At 41.3% G+C, this 19817-nt stretch overlaps 1 protein-coding gene across 20 annotated transcripts in view; it reads right to left on the bottom strand.

Moving 5' to 3' along the window:
- Nucleotides 1-531: 531 nt before the first annotated feature.
- The window catches only part of nrxn3b (neurexin 3b), a 295437-nt gene continuing 276151 nt past the window's right edge, over nucleotides 532-19817 (bottom strand). For 14 of the 20 annotated variants that reach the window (XM_034900814.1, XM_034900805.1, XM_034900804.1 and 11 more), the window contains 2 exons: nucleotides 14194-14272; nucleotides 532-3473 (listed from right to left, as the gene is read on the bottom strand). In XM_034900814.1, coding sequence (XP_034756705.1) covers nucleotides 2494-3473; nucleotides 14194-14272 — 1059 coding nt within the window. In that variant the 3' untranslated portion in view covers nucleotides 532-2493. Of the gene's footprint in view, nucleotides 3474-5288; nucleotides 5747-14193; nucleotides 14273-19817 lie in introns of those variants that run through there. The other 6 variants (XM_034900815.1, XM_034900810.1, XM_034900809.1 and 3 more) reach the window with 3 other exon arrangements.

Here is a 19817-nt window from a genome sequence, read left to right on the forward strand (position 1 = left end):
TCAATGGGCTATTGCAAGTTAATGACCGGCTCTGTGAAGGCCCATTTGCACGAAATATGGACAGTGTTAAAACGAGCTGGGAAAGCAGGTGCTGCAGCCATTGAGTAGCTCATAACCCGGCCATATGGTTGTAGAGAATCTCATTTGGCTGTGCACTCTTATAAAAGCCTGGCTCTAAAAAAAAACAAAGCCATTTCTCTGATGTTGTGAAGACCCTGGACCCTGTAATAACTTCACACGTATTTTTTTCTGTTGTTGATGAACAGTGTATGAATTAGCATAATCATCTATAGGTAAATTATAGTGTGGAGCTGCTGTGCTCCAGACTTCATTTGAATGGAAATGATACCACTTTTTGGTATAAAATGAAATCACTGAAGCAATAGCAAGTGGATGAGAAATTGTGGTTTGGTGAATAGTCTTCGGAGAAGATGGCATCTATCTCCATCTCCTCACTGTGTCTTCTTCTACCTTTACACCACAACATGGATAAGTGAGTGACAGCAACCCGCAGTCCAACATCCAAAAAGCTTTGGGAACAACATTTTTTTTATTTCTGGGAATTGTTTGGAGTCAAAGGAGCATAAGACAATAATAATTAACTGGTTGAAAAAGCTGAGTACCAACACAAAAAATCAAAGTGAACATACACACCGATTGAGTTTGCATGGAAATGAAAACAAATAACTTCAGCAATAAATAATGACATAAAAAACATATTGCTGGAAGAGAATGTCATAAAAATGAGACATGAAATCAGGCTACACTTTAAACAGAAAAAAAGCAAAAAGTAGACAAGTTATGCAGACGAGAAAATTGACGTTGGAGTTTAAAAAAAAATAAAAAATAGGAAGAAACAAAAATAAAACACCTGTAAATCAGTAAGGTGCTAGCATTAGATTTCCAAATTCATCATGATCTGTCTTTATTCTCTTGTTCTGTTTGTCAAATTTCCAATAAAAAAATAAAAACATGATAAAAGTAATTTCAGAATAAGGAGGAGTCCCTAATTCAAGATCTGAGGGAGATGTTTTCTATTTGACAGCTTCCAAAGGTCAAATATTCATGCGACTGAAGAGAAACACCATCCAGAGACTAGACGTCTAATCTAACAACATTTGCTCTCAGCCAAAACAAATGTTTCTGTGCACATCAGTTTTTTTTTTTTTAAATCTCCAGGCGTTCCTGGCAAAGGAATACAAATGATTTACAGCAGAATAATCAAATCAAATGGTCGGTCTATACAAGAAAATGATTTTCTCTTTTACAAATCAACAGAAACTTGAATTTCTGTACAATATTGACCTGCAAAGCACAACGGCTATAATGTAATAAAATATGTAAACATATTTGCTGTTTTTGACACAGTTGTCTGTGAAAACAGATAGAATCACACTTGTTCACGCTGGATTTAAGTCTTAAGCCTGGAATTATTTTCCTCTTTTTTTTTTTTTCAACATTGTGACAAATTAAATCTCCGCCGGTCTCAAATTATGACAATGTATTTTGCCACATCATTTCAGGAAGTGTTTCAAAAACTGGACAAGAACAAAAAAAAAAATGAAAGAAAAGACAAATGCTGTAAGAGATTTAAAATTCAGAGAAGTAACATTATTATGTGTATTTCGCCTGGTGGATCCACTCTTTCACGCTTGAACACTATCTAGAATTTGGTTGCCATGCATAGCAGTCCAATCCTTAGCTGAGACGTAAGGGAGAGAAAAATATTGAGATGCATTACTGTATCACATCCTGCTGAGCGGTCACTGACCACTGCCTAGTCGACCCTGACTGGACATCATCCTTCAAAAAAAGAAAACAATAAGGACCTAAATTCATTGAATAAATAAATAACTTAATGACTGAATAAATAAAAAAGTAAAAATAAAAAGACAGCTTTAAGTACACATATACTTTAGCTCATATCGCATTGATGAAAGCTACGTTTAATGAAACCGTTTGTAATGCGAAATCAGGTTTTGACTTCCAACTTTCCCGACAATCATAGTTTCTTGAGGTCCCTCACTTACACAGATGCCAGCACCACGTCACATACACCTCACATGCATGCTCAGAATGGCCGAAATGACAGTGATCGTATTTTACAGGGTTACAATGGACAAGGTTGTTAGAACTCCCAGGATCACACACCTCTTGACAGTCACTTAGGGTCGCATGGATGTTGAGAGTGATGTTGTTCACACTGCCAAATGTCTCCAGCAGGGACTCCTTCAAAAGATCCACGTTGAGTCCCGGTGAAGTTGTACTGCATTGTCTCTCTGTAATGCTTACAATAGTAAGTGTGCTTCCATAAGCCAAAGTTCTTTTGTAAATGTTTCATTGACTCACTAAGTATTGAGTTCTCAAGAGATTTTATCCTTTTTTTTTTTTTTTTTTTTTAAATCACAGTTGCCAATATGGTACTGTCAAAATGTTCATAACTGTGTTCCATACAGTTTATTTTTCTTTGTGTTGGGATATGACTGCTGATTTCTATACATAATACTCCTTGTCCTTGTCTTTCGGTCTCTTGCTACCTGCGCTGCCTTTGGCGCTGCCGCTGGGTGCTTTATCCTTCACCACAGCGCCATTAGTTTGCGCCGAGTTGCTGATGTAGTTGCGCGTCTCGTCCACCTGGTAGGAACCCTCGTCCCTGTTCCTGTACTTGTACATGGCGTAGAGGAGGATGAGGATGCACAGGGCGGCGGCCGAGACAATGCCCACCACCATGCCCGTGGTACTGCTGGATTCCCGGATCACCTCTGAGGCCCCCGGGGGCACTCGGCGCACCACGCCGGGCACGGTGGGCAAGGCGGCGGGCACCGTGCGCAGCATGGGCGAGGTGATGAATGGGCCCCGTGGCTTGGTGCCGTCCAGATCGATGGACGTGGGTAGGGGCAGCAGGACTATGTCCGGCTGCGGGGGTTTTACCTCGCGGTTGTTCATTTTCCCGGCGGGCAGTTTGGGTGGCGTGTCCGAGGGGACCGCCGGCGTGCCCCGGGGGTCGGGCAGAGGCGAGGTGGGTGTAGTCCTACCTGCCTCAGAGGCTTTGCTAGGCCTCAAGTCCTTGGCCTCCCACTTGGGCGCGAGGGCTTTGTAGCCGCCTTCATAAGCCGATGTGGTCAAGATCTTATCTGTTACCAGGGAGAAGGTGGTGTAAAAATCTTCATCGTCAGTAGGGGGCAGGCTAGAGTCGAAAGCTTCGCCAGAGCCAAACCCCGAAATCACCATGCCATCATCATCATCATCATCACCATCATCACCACCATCACCATCATCACAATCATCGCTGCCTCGGTCCGACAAGCAAGGTACCCCCGCCTCAGTGGCCATGGCCAAGGATTCTTTGGTGGTCTCAATAATGGTGAGGACGGGGTGGAGGGTTGGGGGGAGGGGGATGAAGGGAGAACGGGTGGATACAGAAGGGATGTCTATGGGGTCCTCGACTAGCACGGGGATGACTAGCTCCCCTCCTGGAAAGAGAGAAACAAAAACGGCGGTCAGAGAGCAGAAAGTCGTCCATCAGCGAAGCAAGAAACAGCCAAACACCAAAAGAAACGGTAACCAAAGAACGTATAAAGCAAAGCTCAACATAGGGAGAAAATCAACTGAGGATAAACAAGGAAAGAAAGAACGAAAAATACGGTACCAGTGCAAAAACAATCAAACTCAGAACCAAACAAGACCCAAAAAGAAAGAAAACAACAGCCATAAATAAAGTGTACGTTGCATCAAAAGGCTTTGAGGGATGCACAAGGGTGAGCCACATTAAACTGACTCCACATACTACCTCCTACATATCCTGATAGAAGTATGGTCTATGAGGACTACATTTATACTGTGCTATAAACTAGTCACGGTTACCATATGTTCTATACGCATGAATATTCATTACTTCCTGAATAATAAAAGTGTGAATTATGTGGGAGGCCACACAAATTGTGGCCCTATATTTAGTTCTCTGAGATAAGGCCGCTAGTTTCTCCACATGAAAGACAACTTCAGGCTTTTAAGAGGCTTGATTAATTTATCTTTGAGTGTAAATCCCTTTTAGTCCGTTCAAAAACTGAGCACCAGAAGATGCACTCTGTGGATAAAAAGAAGCAGAGGGTATTAGCATTTGTTTGCAAATCGAAGTGCAAGCCAGTGGGCCTGAAAGCAAGTTAACTAAGTCTGAAATGAGAAACTGTAAGGTGTTTCGTATTGCTGCTGAGAGAGGCACTTTTTAACCCTGTTGATCTGAAGACACATTAAGAAGCTGAAAAATGACAAGAGAACTAAAAAGGGAAAGGGAACGTTTTTTTGGACAGGAAGTGCTCCAAAGTCCAAAAGCATTACTTTGAGCCTTTTAAAAACCATGACTGGCACTTTAGTGGGCCACACACTGATCTACAGAAGAAAAACTGTCCCTGCACAAGTCACCACTCACAAGTGATAAAGAATAGAGGGAACAGCATAAGTGGGCTCCCCTCTTTGCCCTAGCCTCTTGCCTTTTGACCCCTACAGTTACCACAATGGCACAAAGTTACCGGGCAGTTCAATCACACCTGAATGTTTCCTTAGTTGTACTTTTCTGGTGGGAGAAGCTCAGATGTTACAGTCTTGTTCTCCATGTTAGCGCAATGTTACTTTAATATTCACAAGACTTACAAACCTAGGAGCTTAAAAAAACATTTGCCACAGCTACTGCCTTCTAATAAATCCATTTGGGAACACTTGATACCACATGCTTTATTGGTTAAACCTGTTGTTCGATGACTACAAAGACTTTGAAACATTCAGATGTCTATTGAAGCTGCTTATCCTCTTGCCAAAGTGGCTTGTTTGTACATTGCAAAGTCTCACAAACAGGGCACTATAAAGAGATGCAAACCTTTTGGAACAAGAAAGAAAAGAACAGAACAGAAATGAAGTAAACCAAAATCAAAATAATAATAATAATAATAATAATGATAGGAATAATAATTAAGGCATTACAAAAAGAGTTCAGAGTTAGAGCAAACATTGGAAAAAAAACATTCACAAAGTAAAGCCACAGATAGAGCTATCCAGAAAGGGATTAGTAGTAAGTAAGTAGGAAAAACAAAGTCAGCTCATAAAAGCCTACAAAAAATGAAATAAAAACAGTTTTCAAAAGGAAGAAAGCATACCATCAGTTTTGTCAACTTACGTCAACAAATTGCCCGCATGATTTTGGCAGGAAGAAAAAAAAATGTACAAAAGAAAGTTGTGTAAGAATGCCTTTGGACAAGTTAGGTTAGTTTCTTTTCTTTTTTTTTAGCAGTTTGTGATTAATTAGTATATATTTCTCATTTTTGACAGGATGGCACAGGGAGGTAACAACACATACATCCACACATCATGACATGAAAAATAATCTTCACCATTCTGTTCAGGATATCTTTTTTTTGTTCTTTAGATAGTCATTTAATTTTTGTATAAAAAGAAAAGTGTATATCTATAGTTCTTGTTTTGATATATAAGTCTCTCAGTAAATATCTACAGCCTGATTAGATGACTCTTTTTCTTTTTTTGCTTGACTTTAACTTCATTAATGAACAAATGTATGACTGTACATATCTTAGAATCTCTACTTAAAGGGTTTGGGAGGAGGGAGTGTGAGACGGGGGTGGGACCTATGAACATACTAGGAAGGAAATGACATAGATGGGGGTGAACGTGTACATCAGTTGCCATGTCCATGTAAAGGCGGCACGAAGCGGTCGGGCGGCATTAGAGCTTTTGGCTGTAAGGAAGGGATGGGGATATACAAACAATGAGCATATACATGCCCATCTACAAAAGAGAACAGCACTCTCAACACTGACAGTTTTACAAACCCTAAGCTGCAACTTCTTTGCCATGCACAAAATTAGTCAACTCATTCATTGATTAAATCCAAATTTCAATCAGAGATAGCTATCAGCTAACAGGTAGATATTAAAGATCAGCATAGAAACAGTTTGGAACACTTTTCACAGATAGTGGTGAGGGTCAACTTTAGAGGTGTCTTCTCTTTTTTCTCTATGGAGGACATGAATTTTGAAATCCCAATCCAGCTGCATGGTTTTGACTTTTGATACCAAATCTTTGGAGAAAAAACAACAACAACTCCTGTTGTTTAAGGAATAGTAATTACGTCATAGAGAAAAGAGGAAGCTTCATTCTAATTAGGGAAATAATCATCAAAGCACTGTCAATAATAGTGATTCTTAGCAAATTATCAGATAGTTAAAATTTGAACATTTTCAGAAGAGAAACATAGATACACATATATGTGTTTCAACATATATGTACAAAAAGACAAAACAAATTAGCAAGCAAGAAAGAAAGGCATTAAATTTGTCACACTATCAAAGATGAACAACCAGAAAGCACACACTGAGGCAGACAAAGAGGAGGGGGACAGTTCATAGGAAAAGTGTCACCACCTTTGCTTAACTAATAATAAAGACTTTATTATTAGTTACTAATACATTTCTCTTGTTAGTATTTTAAAACACAGGACAGGGCGTGCAATCTGGATGTACGTCAGAGAAAGAGAGGTCAATCAGACATGGTTTTATTTTGGATTTTAGTTCCACTATAAGAAGTTGGGTTAATGCATGCTTCAGTAAGTTGCATTTAGGGAGAGTAATATACAATAACAATACAGCAAGCCTGGGACAGGTAGGGGAAGGGGCTTAAGATAGGGGCTCGGAGGTCAGTTAAAATGTCACTGCCACCAAGGGCTGTGGGATATTTCTTTCATCAGCAGTTAACATTGGAAGCAGGTGCACCATGGGTGATATATTACCAACATTATGTGGCATTTAGGCCCAGCGCATTCACTAATTAATCAAGAGGGGAAGTAGATTAGATAGTTAATGAGCTACTTTTTTGTTAAATGTTTAGATGCTTTGCGTTATGTGCATAACCAACAGCCTTTGTTTGACAGATAAACACTGTGTTGGGAAGGAGTTCCACTAGAGGGCACAGGGGGGTGGTTTTTTTGGGCGTCTGGTAACTTGAAGGAGACTGGAGAGGCACATATGTCTTCAGGTATCAGGTTTTTGTTTCGGAAACCTGATTTATCACGCAAAACTTTGAGTTATGTATTATTAAAGAAATACAGCATCTGTCACACTATCCTGACTGTATTATCAACACAAATCCAAGGACCTGAAAAAAAACAGAGAGTATATTTGTATATTTAAATACAGAGAGTCATTTGTCAAGTAATATACGTCTTATCAAAGGATAGGGAAGTTTTATGAAGATACCTAAATCTCAACATCTCTTAAATGTTTATCTTGAGGTTTTCCTTTATTCTAATGAATTGTTTTTCTCCTGCTTTGTCTTTAAGAGCTAGCTAGATGTTTACTCCACACCAATGTGTCATGTTGTTGATATAAAGTAATTTCATTTAGGTTGTCTTTTTTTTTTTTCTCTTGGGTTTTTCAGGTTGTTTCCTTGTTATTTTGTTTTATACTTGTGAGAGTTTGTGTTTCTCTTCTTTTCCTGTATGTGTTATACAAAGTTTTAAAATTGTCTAATTTAATATGGTTGTGGACCCAGGAAGACAAGCTGGTTGCCTAGGCGTCAGCTAACAGAGCTCCTTATAATAAACTAATACACTAGTAAACGGACATCTAAAATGTGAATTTCCTGCTTGCCGTTCCATGCACTAATGTCTGACCTAGTACAGCGCGGCTTTCTACTGTATGACTGTAGTGTGTCCCAGCTAACAGCAACTGCTCATGTTGCATAGCTATGATTTTATTCCACTAACTCCTCGCCTTGCTAAATAAACAATACCAGCCCAGAGTAAGTGATTTCATCCAAGGTTTTATTTATCCAACCCTGCCCTTGCTGTCTTGGCCTTGTTTACATCCTTTCACTCTAGCTTTCCGCATCTGTTAGCTTTGTGCTCTATCAACAAAACACTTGGATGGGAGGGGAACAGCTGCAGTAAAGGGTCTCCATTAAAGTCAGTGCAGAGGACCTTGATGTTTTGGTAAACACTTTAATCCTGTGTAAGCTCTTGCACAAGTGCTGCACATCTTGCTGCATTTCTGAAGCAGACAAACAAAGCGCGTTCTAATGGGTTTGCTTAACCAGACTGCGCTTGTTTTTCCGCACTCGTTGTGATGGAGGGGATTTTGTGCTAAGCCTACAGCCTCCCTGACAAATAATTCTCCACTCTGCTCGACCTACAACCAACTTCTCTGCGATCTATCTTTTTAAGCAAAAGGAAGTCAGGACTTCCAATTAAAAAGTGTTTCTTCGCGCCAGTGCCTACTGACTAGACTTAGCACGAATGAGAAAAACTGACGCTATCTTATTTAACCAAAAAAACAACAGCATGAAACAAACTGCAATTTTCCACGCATTTTGCTTTTCATCATTTCTTGTCAAAAATATGAAGAGGCTATCTGCCGCATGCCTGTGCTGGCTGTTGAAGAGAAATTAAGTAAATGTTGTTATTTCTCAATGGCTGATTGACTCACTACCTCAGCAGCTTGGAGGCTACAGATGCAGAATTCTCAGAGCAGCACTTTCTCTTCACTTCCCTGCACTCCCTCTCTTCCTCCCCTGGCCTGATCCGTGTCCGTCCAGAGTTTGCTGAGCCTTCCGAAAGGAGATGAATCCCAGCGTTGCGTCAGGGATTTGACGACGCCACACCATAAAAGCGGAAAGCCGGCGCACCAGCACCAACCCTGGATGAAGTGAGTCAATGGGATTTCGACGCTGCAAGTTGTGGGCGAGTCAGTGGTTTGAGGCCCTGAAATCTCATTGTGGCTGCTCACATTGTGCCCAGACACCTGCTGTAGCAGATTCATCCACCTCTGCAGGTAGGAAGCTGATTACCAGCAAGCCAGCAAAACACAGATTTTCAGTGCGGACACACTTAAAGGGACATACCAGGGATTATATTGGTGCCCTGTGCAATGGCTGAGCTTTCTAAAAAGATGTAGAAGCTTAGCACTTTACCATGCTATACAATTATCTTATCGTGCTTGTGCACATCCCTGCCAGGAGAGGTCTAATTTCGCACTGATGGACAATTCATTTCCATCCTTAAAAAGTTAAACGCTGTTCTGTTTACAGCTTCAACAAGCGGAGAGGTCTGCCCCAGGAGGATGCATGCAACCACCTCCAGCTGGAGGAGGAGCATCCTGAAGCCACAGTGCATGGCAGAAAGCTCTTAATCTGTCATCATGTGGCCGGGCGCAGTCTGGCGTATTAAATTGGCATCTGCAGCAGGCGTGGCAACTCACTCTCTGTCAGCCGGTCGATTTGCTGTACAGCCGTTAGGCGGCACCTCTGCTCTCGGCGGATATGTGTCAGCTGAATAAACTTTAAACTGATCTGAGGCCTGTGTTGAAGTGACAGCCGGCCCGATGGGGCTTGACGGGAGCCATCGCTGACGCCACGAGGAAACTCAGTGATCCATCCCTATCATACTTCATTCTGTACCCCAACATGTGTCGGGGCTCTTTATATACAGCAATGAAGAAGTCACACAACATAACATCCATACTTCCTGTCTAACATTCATTTCAGCCACAGACTCTCCCCAATAACCACCAAGGCCAACGAGATGAGGAGAGATCTATAAATATGTTAGACCTGTTTGATCTGTGCTCCACTTTATCAAAGGCTGATAGGGTAATTGCGCATGTAGGACCATTTCTGGCCCTTTTATTAAACACACAATCTTTTTACAATCCATTTGACTGTCACACATGACTGCAACAGATGTTTGCAGAGATTTGTAGGAGGCTGTCCGCCCTAGAAAAATGACAGTGTTGTGTTATTTGTTGACAACAACAACTGACCCACCTATATGTCTATGCTTGATAGTAACATTCTTATAGTGCAGCAAAAAGCAATGGCAATGAGGGGTACACAAAGGATACACCCATTCACATAAGTCTGTGTCCCAACCGCCAAAGGTAGTTTTCTTTGACAATGATGGCAATCTTCCCTTATCGCTAAACCTGATGTTTTGGCCATTTGGAGGCAGTTCAACATTGACATATTATCATTTAAAAAAAAATGGATATGTTAAATGCTAGCAAACCATTTCTGGAAACTACAGTGATCAGAGTGAAGCTAAAGTTACTCGCCAAAAAAACAAAAACATGAGCGGGGAGGCTAAAACGCTCCATACAGCTAAAAGGAACTGCACAGTTGGATTGTCCCAGTGAGTTTGTCACTATGAGCAACTCTTTTTATGTTATACTCTATGATCCATTATTATTATCCCAAAATAAAAAGTGGGACCCCAAATAGACTTTGACAATTTCGATCTAAGGAGCCTGAATCGACTGCCGATCTCACAGTTCACAATTGTCGCAGTGCCTGGAAATGCCGTTATGAAACAAAGAATCATTTGATTCGGTCTTTATGAGGGTGTTAAATGTCAGATTTTACATATAATTGCTTGGTCACTACAACAACAACAACAATTAGAAGTAAGAGCACTTATGTGGACAAAATTCAGAAGTGCCCATACTCAGTACTGGTGACTACTGGACAATTTCATGCACTGGTTTAGAACAACTTTAACCAAGTGGCTATAATAACTTAACCTAACCTTAAACATAGAAGTGGTGGATTTTTATGGATCCTTTTAGATCAATCTATATAATGTCACTTGTTGTTTATGTACATATTACTGGCAGAGTGGAGCCACACCAATATACTCATGGCACATATTAAATTGCCAGCACAATAAGAGTATATAGATAAAAGCTGTCAACCAGGCTTTTGCTGCTAAAACGAGTCAAAATTTCTGCTCTGTATTTGTGCATTGATAGCATTAGTACAACATGGACTATTCACATAATCTTGTTATGAGTCTAAATTGAAAGTACAGGATATATTGCAACTTGTAGGCACATAAATCATACGTGTGGATTAAGGAGAATCTTTTGCATCAATTACTAAAATATAATAACATATTAATCACAAAGATTGCTCAGATTACACGGAAATGACAAGCTGCAACTCTGTTAATCACTGTGAAATTAAATCACAAATTGACTTGGTGTTTGCTTTTCTCTAAACCGAGCATTGCATATTTTCTCATCAGTGATTTCCGGGTGGTAGTTTTATGTAGCTGCTGAATTCCTGCATATCGTGATACTTGTAGCGATGTCAATGTGTTCAGGGTTATTATTCAGACATTGTCTCACTGCACACTCCTTATTTGCCCTCTTGTGGAACCTCCGTGGGATAAAGGGAACAGGTAAGGTTTAACAGTTTTATCAAACACACAGACAACACAATCACAAGAAGACCACGCACAGCAGACAAGACAAGCTGTTTGGCAGACACAGACGGAGCACTGACAGAGACAGCAGGCGCAAGCACAAACACAACACGCCTCCAAGGGAGGAGCAGCAGCGGGGGACCACCGCTGTAGCTCCAAACACACACACACACACACACACACAGACAGATGCACACACACAAACACACACACACTGACATGTAGTAGAAGCCAGCTGGGGGTTAGCCTGAGACTTATGGGTGGAGAAGAAGCAGTACACACAATGGATGCCAATCATATCCATGCATAAGCAGGGGAGTGCGGGGGAGAAATAAGTTAGACTATAGAGCAGCAGTACAGTCCAGTACAGTGTGCATGCCACAAATGCCTTCTACTTGGAGCAACAGATAGAATAGAAAAACAGATATACTTTGTGGCAATAAAAGTCTTTTTATGCCATCTGCATTCAAACAGACATGTATATGCAGAAAGGCTAAAAGAAAGAAGGTGGGTGAATTGGGATGGACGGGGGGGGGTTTAACGCTCAAGAGGGGAGACAGGGAGTCATTCTTTCACACACAACTTTCTTGAGACAGAATGGGGTGGCCTGCACAAGGCCAAAAAAAGGATGATGGCAAGAAAAGATTTTGTTGCCGTTCATTTCCCTAAGTTGTATCAAAAAGGGCGGGGGGGAAGGAGGGGGTGGGGGGGGGTGGGGGTGGGGGGTTCTTTAGTAGCCATATGGCAATAAAAAATAAACACAAACTTGATGAGGAAGACAACTTTGAATTTCCAACCACCAAAAATTCATGCGGCACAAGATGAGGCAAAAACGGGAGGAGTGGCTCTATCCTTGCTTGGAAGATGGACGACGGATGATGAGGAGGACGACAAAGAAAAAAAGAAAAACCAACCACAACAAAACAAGAAAGTAAAATCACCCCAGTCAAACCGCGTCGGCCCCCAAAGTAAAGCCAAAAAACAAAAAGCAACCCAACAGCTGGGTCCAAATCGATACAGAAGAGAGATGTTCATTTGTGCATTACAGGAGAAAAAAACAAACAAAATGCAACGAAAAAAAACAACAACGTCATGTCATGCAACTGTTCATACGACTTGAAGCGGGGCAAGGAATGAGGGTATGAATTTCTGTGTCAACATGGTGAAATGTACAGTATGTATGAGTGTGTATGACTACATATGTTGCCACTATATGAGGGGAGGGTACCATGTTCTCTTTAGTAAAAACTTCTTACACTGCGCTTTGTTGCACTTCCACTTTTATATACTTGGGTATGAGGTTTTAAAAGTCTACGGAATCGAAAAAAACAACAACATTACACACGAGCTGCAAAAATGTGTCCATTCAATTTCAATAATTTCGGACTTAAGAGAGCAACTCATGCTTATAGTAAAGAGCCTAAATAGGAAAAAATGACTCTCTTTTTCCATTAAAAGTCATTACTGTGAGGACCTAAATGTGGCCAGAATTTCAAGGAAACAAGAGGTATTACAACATAAGACTTTAAAGTAAATGAGTTCCTTTCTCAGATTGGAGGAAAACGGCAAAACGTATTAGCAGAATATCTACTAAAGTACACCGAAGGACCTCATTTACAAAAAATAAATAAATGGCCGACTATCTTGTTAGGTTCTCCGAGCAGAGATAACAAAGTAAAAGGGCAATGCATCGTTTCAATTTAGGCTTTTTATCAGCAGTGAAAAGTGGACATATGCTTGGTGCTAAAATGAGCTGTATTTAGACAGATTAATATGGCATCAATTAGTCTGCTGGGATGGCGTTCTGAAGGACAGCGAAGCAATCAAATAGCCTGAGCTGTTAATGATTTTCAGACTGCCTAAGGGAAGACGCTTTATTCATACTGAGCCAGTTTCGATAGAGCTCCCCCTCCCCTGGTATATAGGATATATGCCAGCTGCCCCTGAGCACAAGTGTGAGTGACAGTTGCTTGTTCAAAAGTCGTCCAAACCCAAGTTGCCTCAAAATAACCACTCCTTTAGAATCTGCGGTTTTATTTCCAGCTCTGATTTTATTTTCAAACTCTACTGAGTGAATGTGCTATCACTTTGATCTAATCACAAAGTGATAAGTGTGTATGTGTGTGTGTGTGTTTGTGTGTGAAGGGAGGGGGGAAGAGAGACGATGCGCACAGAAATTCGAGGATATCTGTTCTCTATTAGAATGTTTCAGGTAAGGCAAGCCTCCGACGAAGGAAACAGAGGTACAAACGAGAAGAAGGAAGGAGATAGGAGGAAGAGGCTCTGTTGCAGTTAGTCTGCTACATATCACAGTATCTATGCTGAAAGCATCATTGTTCTCGAAAGAATCTCAAAATGTATCCTCTGTCAAGAGAGACGCACACACACGCACAGCAAGAGGAAATCAACCAGTACAGGACAGATACATTTTGAAGCATCAGTGCGGGCGACATGGGGCTTGATACTAATTTCGTACTTTGTTGAGTAAAGTTTTGCTCTCGACAGAATGCTGAGAGAACAAAATTAGTATCAACGCTTCGCCATGTCTGCAACCAGTGGCCCCATAGCTAAGTGTAACTTGTTTCAGAGATGAAAGGTATGAGGTTTAACTACAATAGCTAGACTATAAGATGTATGCATTTACTTTTTAAGTTAACATCCTACAGAGAGCATGCTAAGGATACAGGAACATGATTCTTACTACTTTCATCCATCTCCAAAGAGATTAATAAACTTTAGATTTATGCTGAGAACCCCTCACACTAGTGTGTATTTCTCGCAGAGGCAACTTTTCAGAGTTTTTTTTTTAAGTTACACTTTAAGCTTCCATGGGACATGATGCTAAGAGGAGAGGCTCCTCGGTAGCAAATCAAAGAAAGATAAGGAGAAAGAGACAGGTTCAGAGCAAGCACAACTTGACACACCCATCCCACCTGCATGTCCGGAGTCGCACTCTTCCAGGTCCTCGTCGTCGCTGGAGCACTCCGCCGAAGAAACAATGTCATCGGTCGTCTGGGGAGAAAACACACACACACACACACACACACACACACACACACACACACACACAAACACACACACACACACACAGAAAGATGTGGTGAGGCCCCGGGGCATTACAGTGAGTCCTCAACTTGCACCCATTACATTCAAGGATATCTGTGCACACACAGACCTCTCTCCGCCTGTCCTTTGGCTTCCATATATCACTTGGAGTCAATCATATTTCACAGTGTTTATCATTCTTCACTTTATGTGCTTTCCACCTCCGCAGATAATTGTTTTCCTTCACCCTGCGCACTCTGCCTCCGATTATTTATCGCCTCTCTCCTCCTCTGTCGTCCACAATCAATAGCCCCACCAAGCCCTCGCAGATCAACACTGTCCGGGCTTCTGATTTGTGCTAAAGGGTGCAGGAGGAGGGAGGGATGGGGCGGCAGACTTGCTAGCTACACCCGAAGCAGCAATGGATTATCTGCACCTTCCAGTTCCCACAATTCTGATTTATCCTACCCTCCTCTCACTTCTTCCCTTTCTTTCGGGTTGACCCATGGAGGACAGAAGGGGGGGAGGTTGTATTTCAGTGGCAGTGCGCTGGGCGGCCGGCGTTTATTAGAATGAATCAGCGGGGCGATAAAATAAGCCCTGTCACCGAGCAGGGTTATGAAATCAGAGTGCTGATTGAGTTTTCCAGTCCTGGCCGAGGGTGTGGGGCTCTAAATATCATTGAGTTTGACAGACTAATGAAACGCGCCCCCATGCTTGTGCTGCTGCTTTCAGCAGGGCCCGGAGAAAGCTGCCCGCCTCTACCATATGCACACACACACATGCTGGTGTTCAACATGTATATGTCGACCAAACCTCACAGTGAGAAAGTGGATTATTTTTCAGAGCATTTTCCTGCTGCCTGATGTGATTATGCGTGATGGACTGTGCTATTTTCTGTATCAGTACATTTGGTAATGTGCTAATGCGTGTTTGTGCTGGTATGCATAATGCACCACATTATGTACTGTACTCCAGCATGAGGAGGCAAAAAAAAAAAACGAAGCAAGAGGGGAGGCTCTAAACCAAATTGCTGTAAAATATGGCCCCTTGGTAAACATGACTATTTATTGAAGCCACATTACAGGCGGAAAAGTCTTGGTTATTGCTGAAAGAGGGTTATTGCTTGTTATTATGATAGCGTCAGATGTGGGAGGCAGGGACACAGGGAAAGAGAGAGATGAAAAACCAGAGCCACTTCAAAGCCTGTTCCACCAATTTCGGGCCGAGACCATCGTACCATCACCCAGCATCAATTGAAAACACTGCCTTTCACTTGTCCATTCATGCAGCATTTCTCTGCAGCTGAAGCCAAACTGCATCTCAGCGCAGAGCAAATATGTTCACTGCCTTGGATGCAGCAGCTTAGCAGTAGCTTACACATGTTTTAAATACATACTTTTCCTAAAAAGATCTTTTATTATCATTTCAGCAAGCTTGTTAATCTTTCCATTACATAAATATTTTGGAACAATAGATATTCAACTACCAAAGCACATGTATCCACAGCCTATGCATATTGCTCTTAAGCCCCTGTCTTCAGGCTTTCAAGCATGCTAGTCATCACGTAACTTTTATGCCTGATTCATTTTTTGGTGACTGGCGCAATGGCAATCTGACTAGGTCTGGAATTCTTAAATGACCACTCCAACATGGGTCAAATCTCAATTGAATCAAATTCAACGCATAACACAAAACAAATTGGGTTTCTGTGATCTAAGTAGGGGATTAAAGGTACTTTAATTAAAGTAGATACTTAAGTACATGTGAATGCACAGATTTATGTAAAGGCTGCGGCAACACATGCAGTAAGTGCGCAGAGAGTTATTAAGACGTCTTGTTCCGTCTTCTTACACTGTTATGAATTTGTAATTCATAACAGAAATAAAAAGGGAAAGAAGGGAGAAAAAAATCACTGAATAAACCATAAAACATTCTAATGAGATATTTAAGTTGTAGATATTTTTCTCATGTCAGATCAGTCTGTGAAAAAGTGCTTATATTTATTTGATATACTGTATTTCCCCTGCGGTACGGTGCAGTGCAAGGGAGGAAGAAAAAAAAAAACATGGAAAACTGCTCTAATCATCAGAGCTTCAGTCTCCCCAAATGCTTGCTGTATCCATGCAGCAGTTCACAACAAGTGTAAAGCAAGGAATGAATTTCATTTAATGTTACATGGGCATTGTATGCCTGTAGGTAAAAAACTATGAGCAAATCTGAAGCTTAGAGGAAACACATTACAAATTCCATTGTAACATACCTACAAGGACACTTGCTATGACCATGTTTACGGTGTGCGGCAGGCTAATCAACGTAATAATGGTCAAATTGCACGGCTTTTAACCCCGAGCCTGATGGAAATGTTATAATCTTTTGCGCTCTCTTGACTTGTTGGCATACAGACGCTAAAGCACTGCAGAACACTGCAGCGCAAAATAAGCCTATTCAAATTAAAGAGCAGGGCCAAATGCCTCAGCTCTCGTATTATAAGTGTTGCATTTAAATGGTTGAAAGACACACTCCATTCAATTTGTTCACTTTTGCATTTTACTGAATGTAATCTGTGAATTGGAATAAGAGACCCTCTAATCTAAGCGACTCTGATTCCACTCCGAGAAATTGAAGAGCCCTTTTTAAGTGTCATGTCTGACATTTTCAGATCCACTAGATCTGCACCTGTACACTTCCATGAACCATGATGTACAGTATGTCTGTCACAATAGCTCAGACCCAAGTGCTTCTGATGAAGTGTTTATGGTTTCGTTCTTCCACATTTCAGCTAATGCAGAACCGATGAGGTGACACACAGCACACAGTCGTTGACGTATAGCATGAGGATAGACGCTGTTAATGCAAATGGGGCTCATGGAGCAGAGAAGGCAAAGGCTGCAAGTGTGTGCAGCGACGGGAGCCTACAGAGGGGTATAGCAAAATGACGCGGTTGGCCAGCGGGACAACAAAAACTGATTTCACAGCTGGGGAAATCCAATTCTCTGTCTAAATCTCCATAACATAGAGTGGGATATATTTTGGCAGCAAAGGGATTTCTTTTTTGGTGTAATTATTTCCAACAAACGTCCTCACCGTCATTTTTTAAGAAAGTCTGGGTGGCGGGATATACAGCCTGATATTGTTGTGTGTGTGGGAAGATTTAACATGCATGCACATGCCTTCTACTTCCTGTTTGTGAAGAAAGCGTATAATATGAGTTGATTTTAGCACATAAAAACTCACAGGCTATATGCATCATGCTTGATTATCCTGATTACCCTGCTTTCAAGTGATGCTCAAATTCTTAACTACACAAACAAACACCACAGCCAAATCAATAGCCAGACTTCATTAAAACAGCATTTACCTCTGACCACTTCACCACATCAACTCAAAGGATGACACCGGCGGTCGATAAAGAAAGACAGCCTCCTTGGGAGACGAGTCTCAAAATACGCAGCTTTTAGATTCACAACTGACGGCACTGACACAAACAAAATGGAGAATGCCGGGGCTGTCTCGGTCACAGAGTCTGTGGTATTTAATCAGGAATGGTGGACTGAGTACTGTGAATCAGCCAGCAGCAAAGCAGAGACCATTAACAGGCAAAGCTGCAATTACCTCAGCAACTGGAAGGAGTGCATGCTACATCACCAGTCAGGCCTGACCTCACAGATTGATTAACAATAAACTTGAACATTGGAAAACCAACACTTCTTTTATTTAAAACTTTTTTTTTAACCACAGGAAAACACAACCAACAACAGCACAGTGCCTGCCCCAATTTGACATTATAGTATAAGTAGTAGAGTTGTGTGGTATACAAGCTGAGCTACTATATGTAAGGGATTTGAATTAAAATGTGTGGATGTTTTGTTTTATGTTTAAAGAACATATAGACATATCTCTTTCTGTATGGGCACACTCGCATGCCCATACAGTACAGCACGTATAGGTAGTAAATTTTGGTTTTCACTGTACTTCCTTGTGTCAAAACTGGCCCTGAACAGATCTCTTTCAAATGTCATTCCAATATAAGATTTGGAGACAAAATCCATAGTCCTTGTTTTTTGTTGTTGCAAAGAATGCATTCCTTAGTTCAGCTGAATCTCATATGAGGCTGTCTTAGTTGCAGATTGTCTACACAAGAGTCTCACGCAGGTCTGGGCGGAACAGATGCACTTTTATTTTAATCAATCCAGCTGTCGACACTGCTCACATTTCACTCGTGCATATACACATTTTATGCTGCATGTCTCTTTTCTCTTTTTGTTTTACGCAGACAGTATAACTACAGTTGTTGTGTGTTAGGCTCTGTTGATGCCATAAACGCAGTTTATCAAAACTCAACACTGCGCCTGAACGCAGCCTTGTGCAGACACCGTCAACGGACTGACGCTCGGTCAGCTTATAAACCCGAAAAGGAAATTGGTTACAAAAAAGCAGTTTACCTTTGGAAGCTATACCCACACAATTTGACTAACTCAGGCGGCTCAAGGCTTTTGTAGACTTAGGCTGAAATCCGACAGAATGTGGGTGTTGTTCCCCATCACTTCATTAAAATCACATTAGCAAGCAATGGCTGCAGGGTCAGTTTGGACAGGATGAACAATAAAGGGAACTAATAAGGAGAACAAAAAATATTTGTATCCTTCAATTTCAACATATTCTTAACATCGACTACCAGTGACAAAAAACAACTCCAGCCTTGCTTCCTTCTAGCCATATTAGTAGCAGCAGCAGTTGGACTGCGGGCTGCCACGCTCTGCTACGTCAAGCAAATAAATGCAACCGGTGTTTGACAGATTTCTTCCACAGCCAAATAAAATTCACTATCTAATACAGCCGAGCCACACTGTTTACACTTCAAAGTTTTTTTTCTGGCACAGCACAGTCCACCTGGTGATACAAAAACAAAGCAGAAGACAAGGCATGATGTACTGTATTTGGTTTGTTACTTGTTCAACAAAGACACTTTCTATCTAACTAGTACTGTGCCTTTTGAAAATGTGCCGAGTGCTTAGCCTGTGGTATTGCTGCTTGAAGATTTCTCCAGAACCACTGCACCCCCCAAAAGAACTTACAGACAGACCCCAAAGCAACTGCATACTGACTTACTGTGTACTTCTACTTCGGAGGAAAACATTGTACTCGTACACTTACCTGACAGAGAAATGTTAGTGGTTATGTTTGAGATTCAGATTTTACTCATAAAATATAAAAATGTACAGGTCACAGCAACTTAAAATGGTCTGGTTTTTGTTTGATATTTAATGTCGCTTAAACAAAGTTTGTTACAGCAAAATGCTCGGAGTGAATTTAAGACGGGCTTTTATTTAAAGAGTAGACACTGAAGAAGTGAAGCCAGTGTTATGCAAGTGTTTTTTTTATACCTCAATCTTTATTGTGCCATCCTTTAGTATTATTTATATTTATTAATATCCAACACTGACCAAACAGCTCCAATTTCCAAACGCCAAGTTCATTTGGTACCCAAGAATACTGCCGCCAAGTGCAA

Source organism: Etheostoma cragini, chromosome 18, assembly GCF_013103735.1.
Source record: "Etheostoma cragini isolate CJK2018 chromosome 18, CSU_Ecrag_1.0, whole genome shotgun sequence".
Lineage (NCBI taxonomy): Eukaryota > Metazoa > Chordata > Actinopteri > Perciformes > Percidae > Etheostoma > Etheostoma cragini.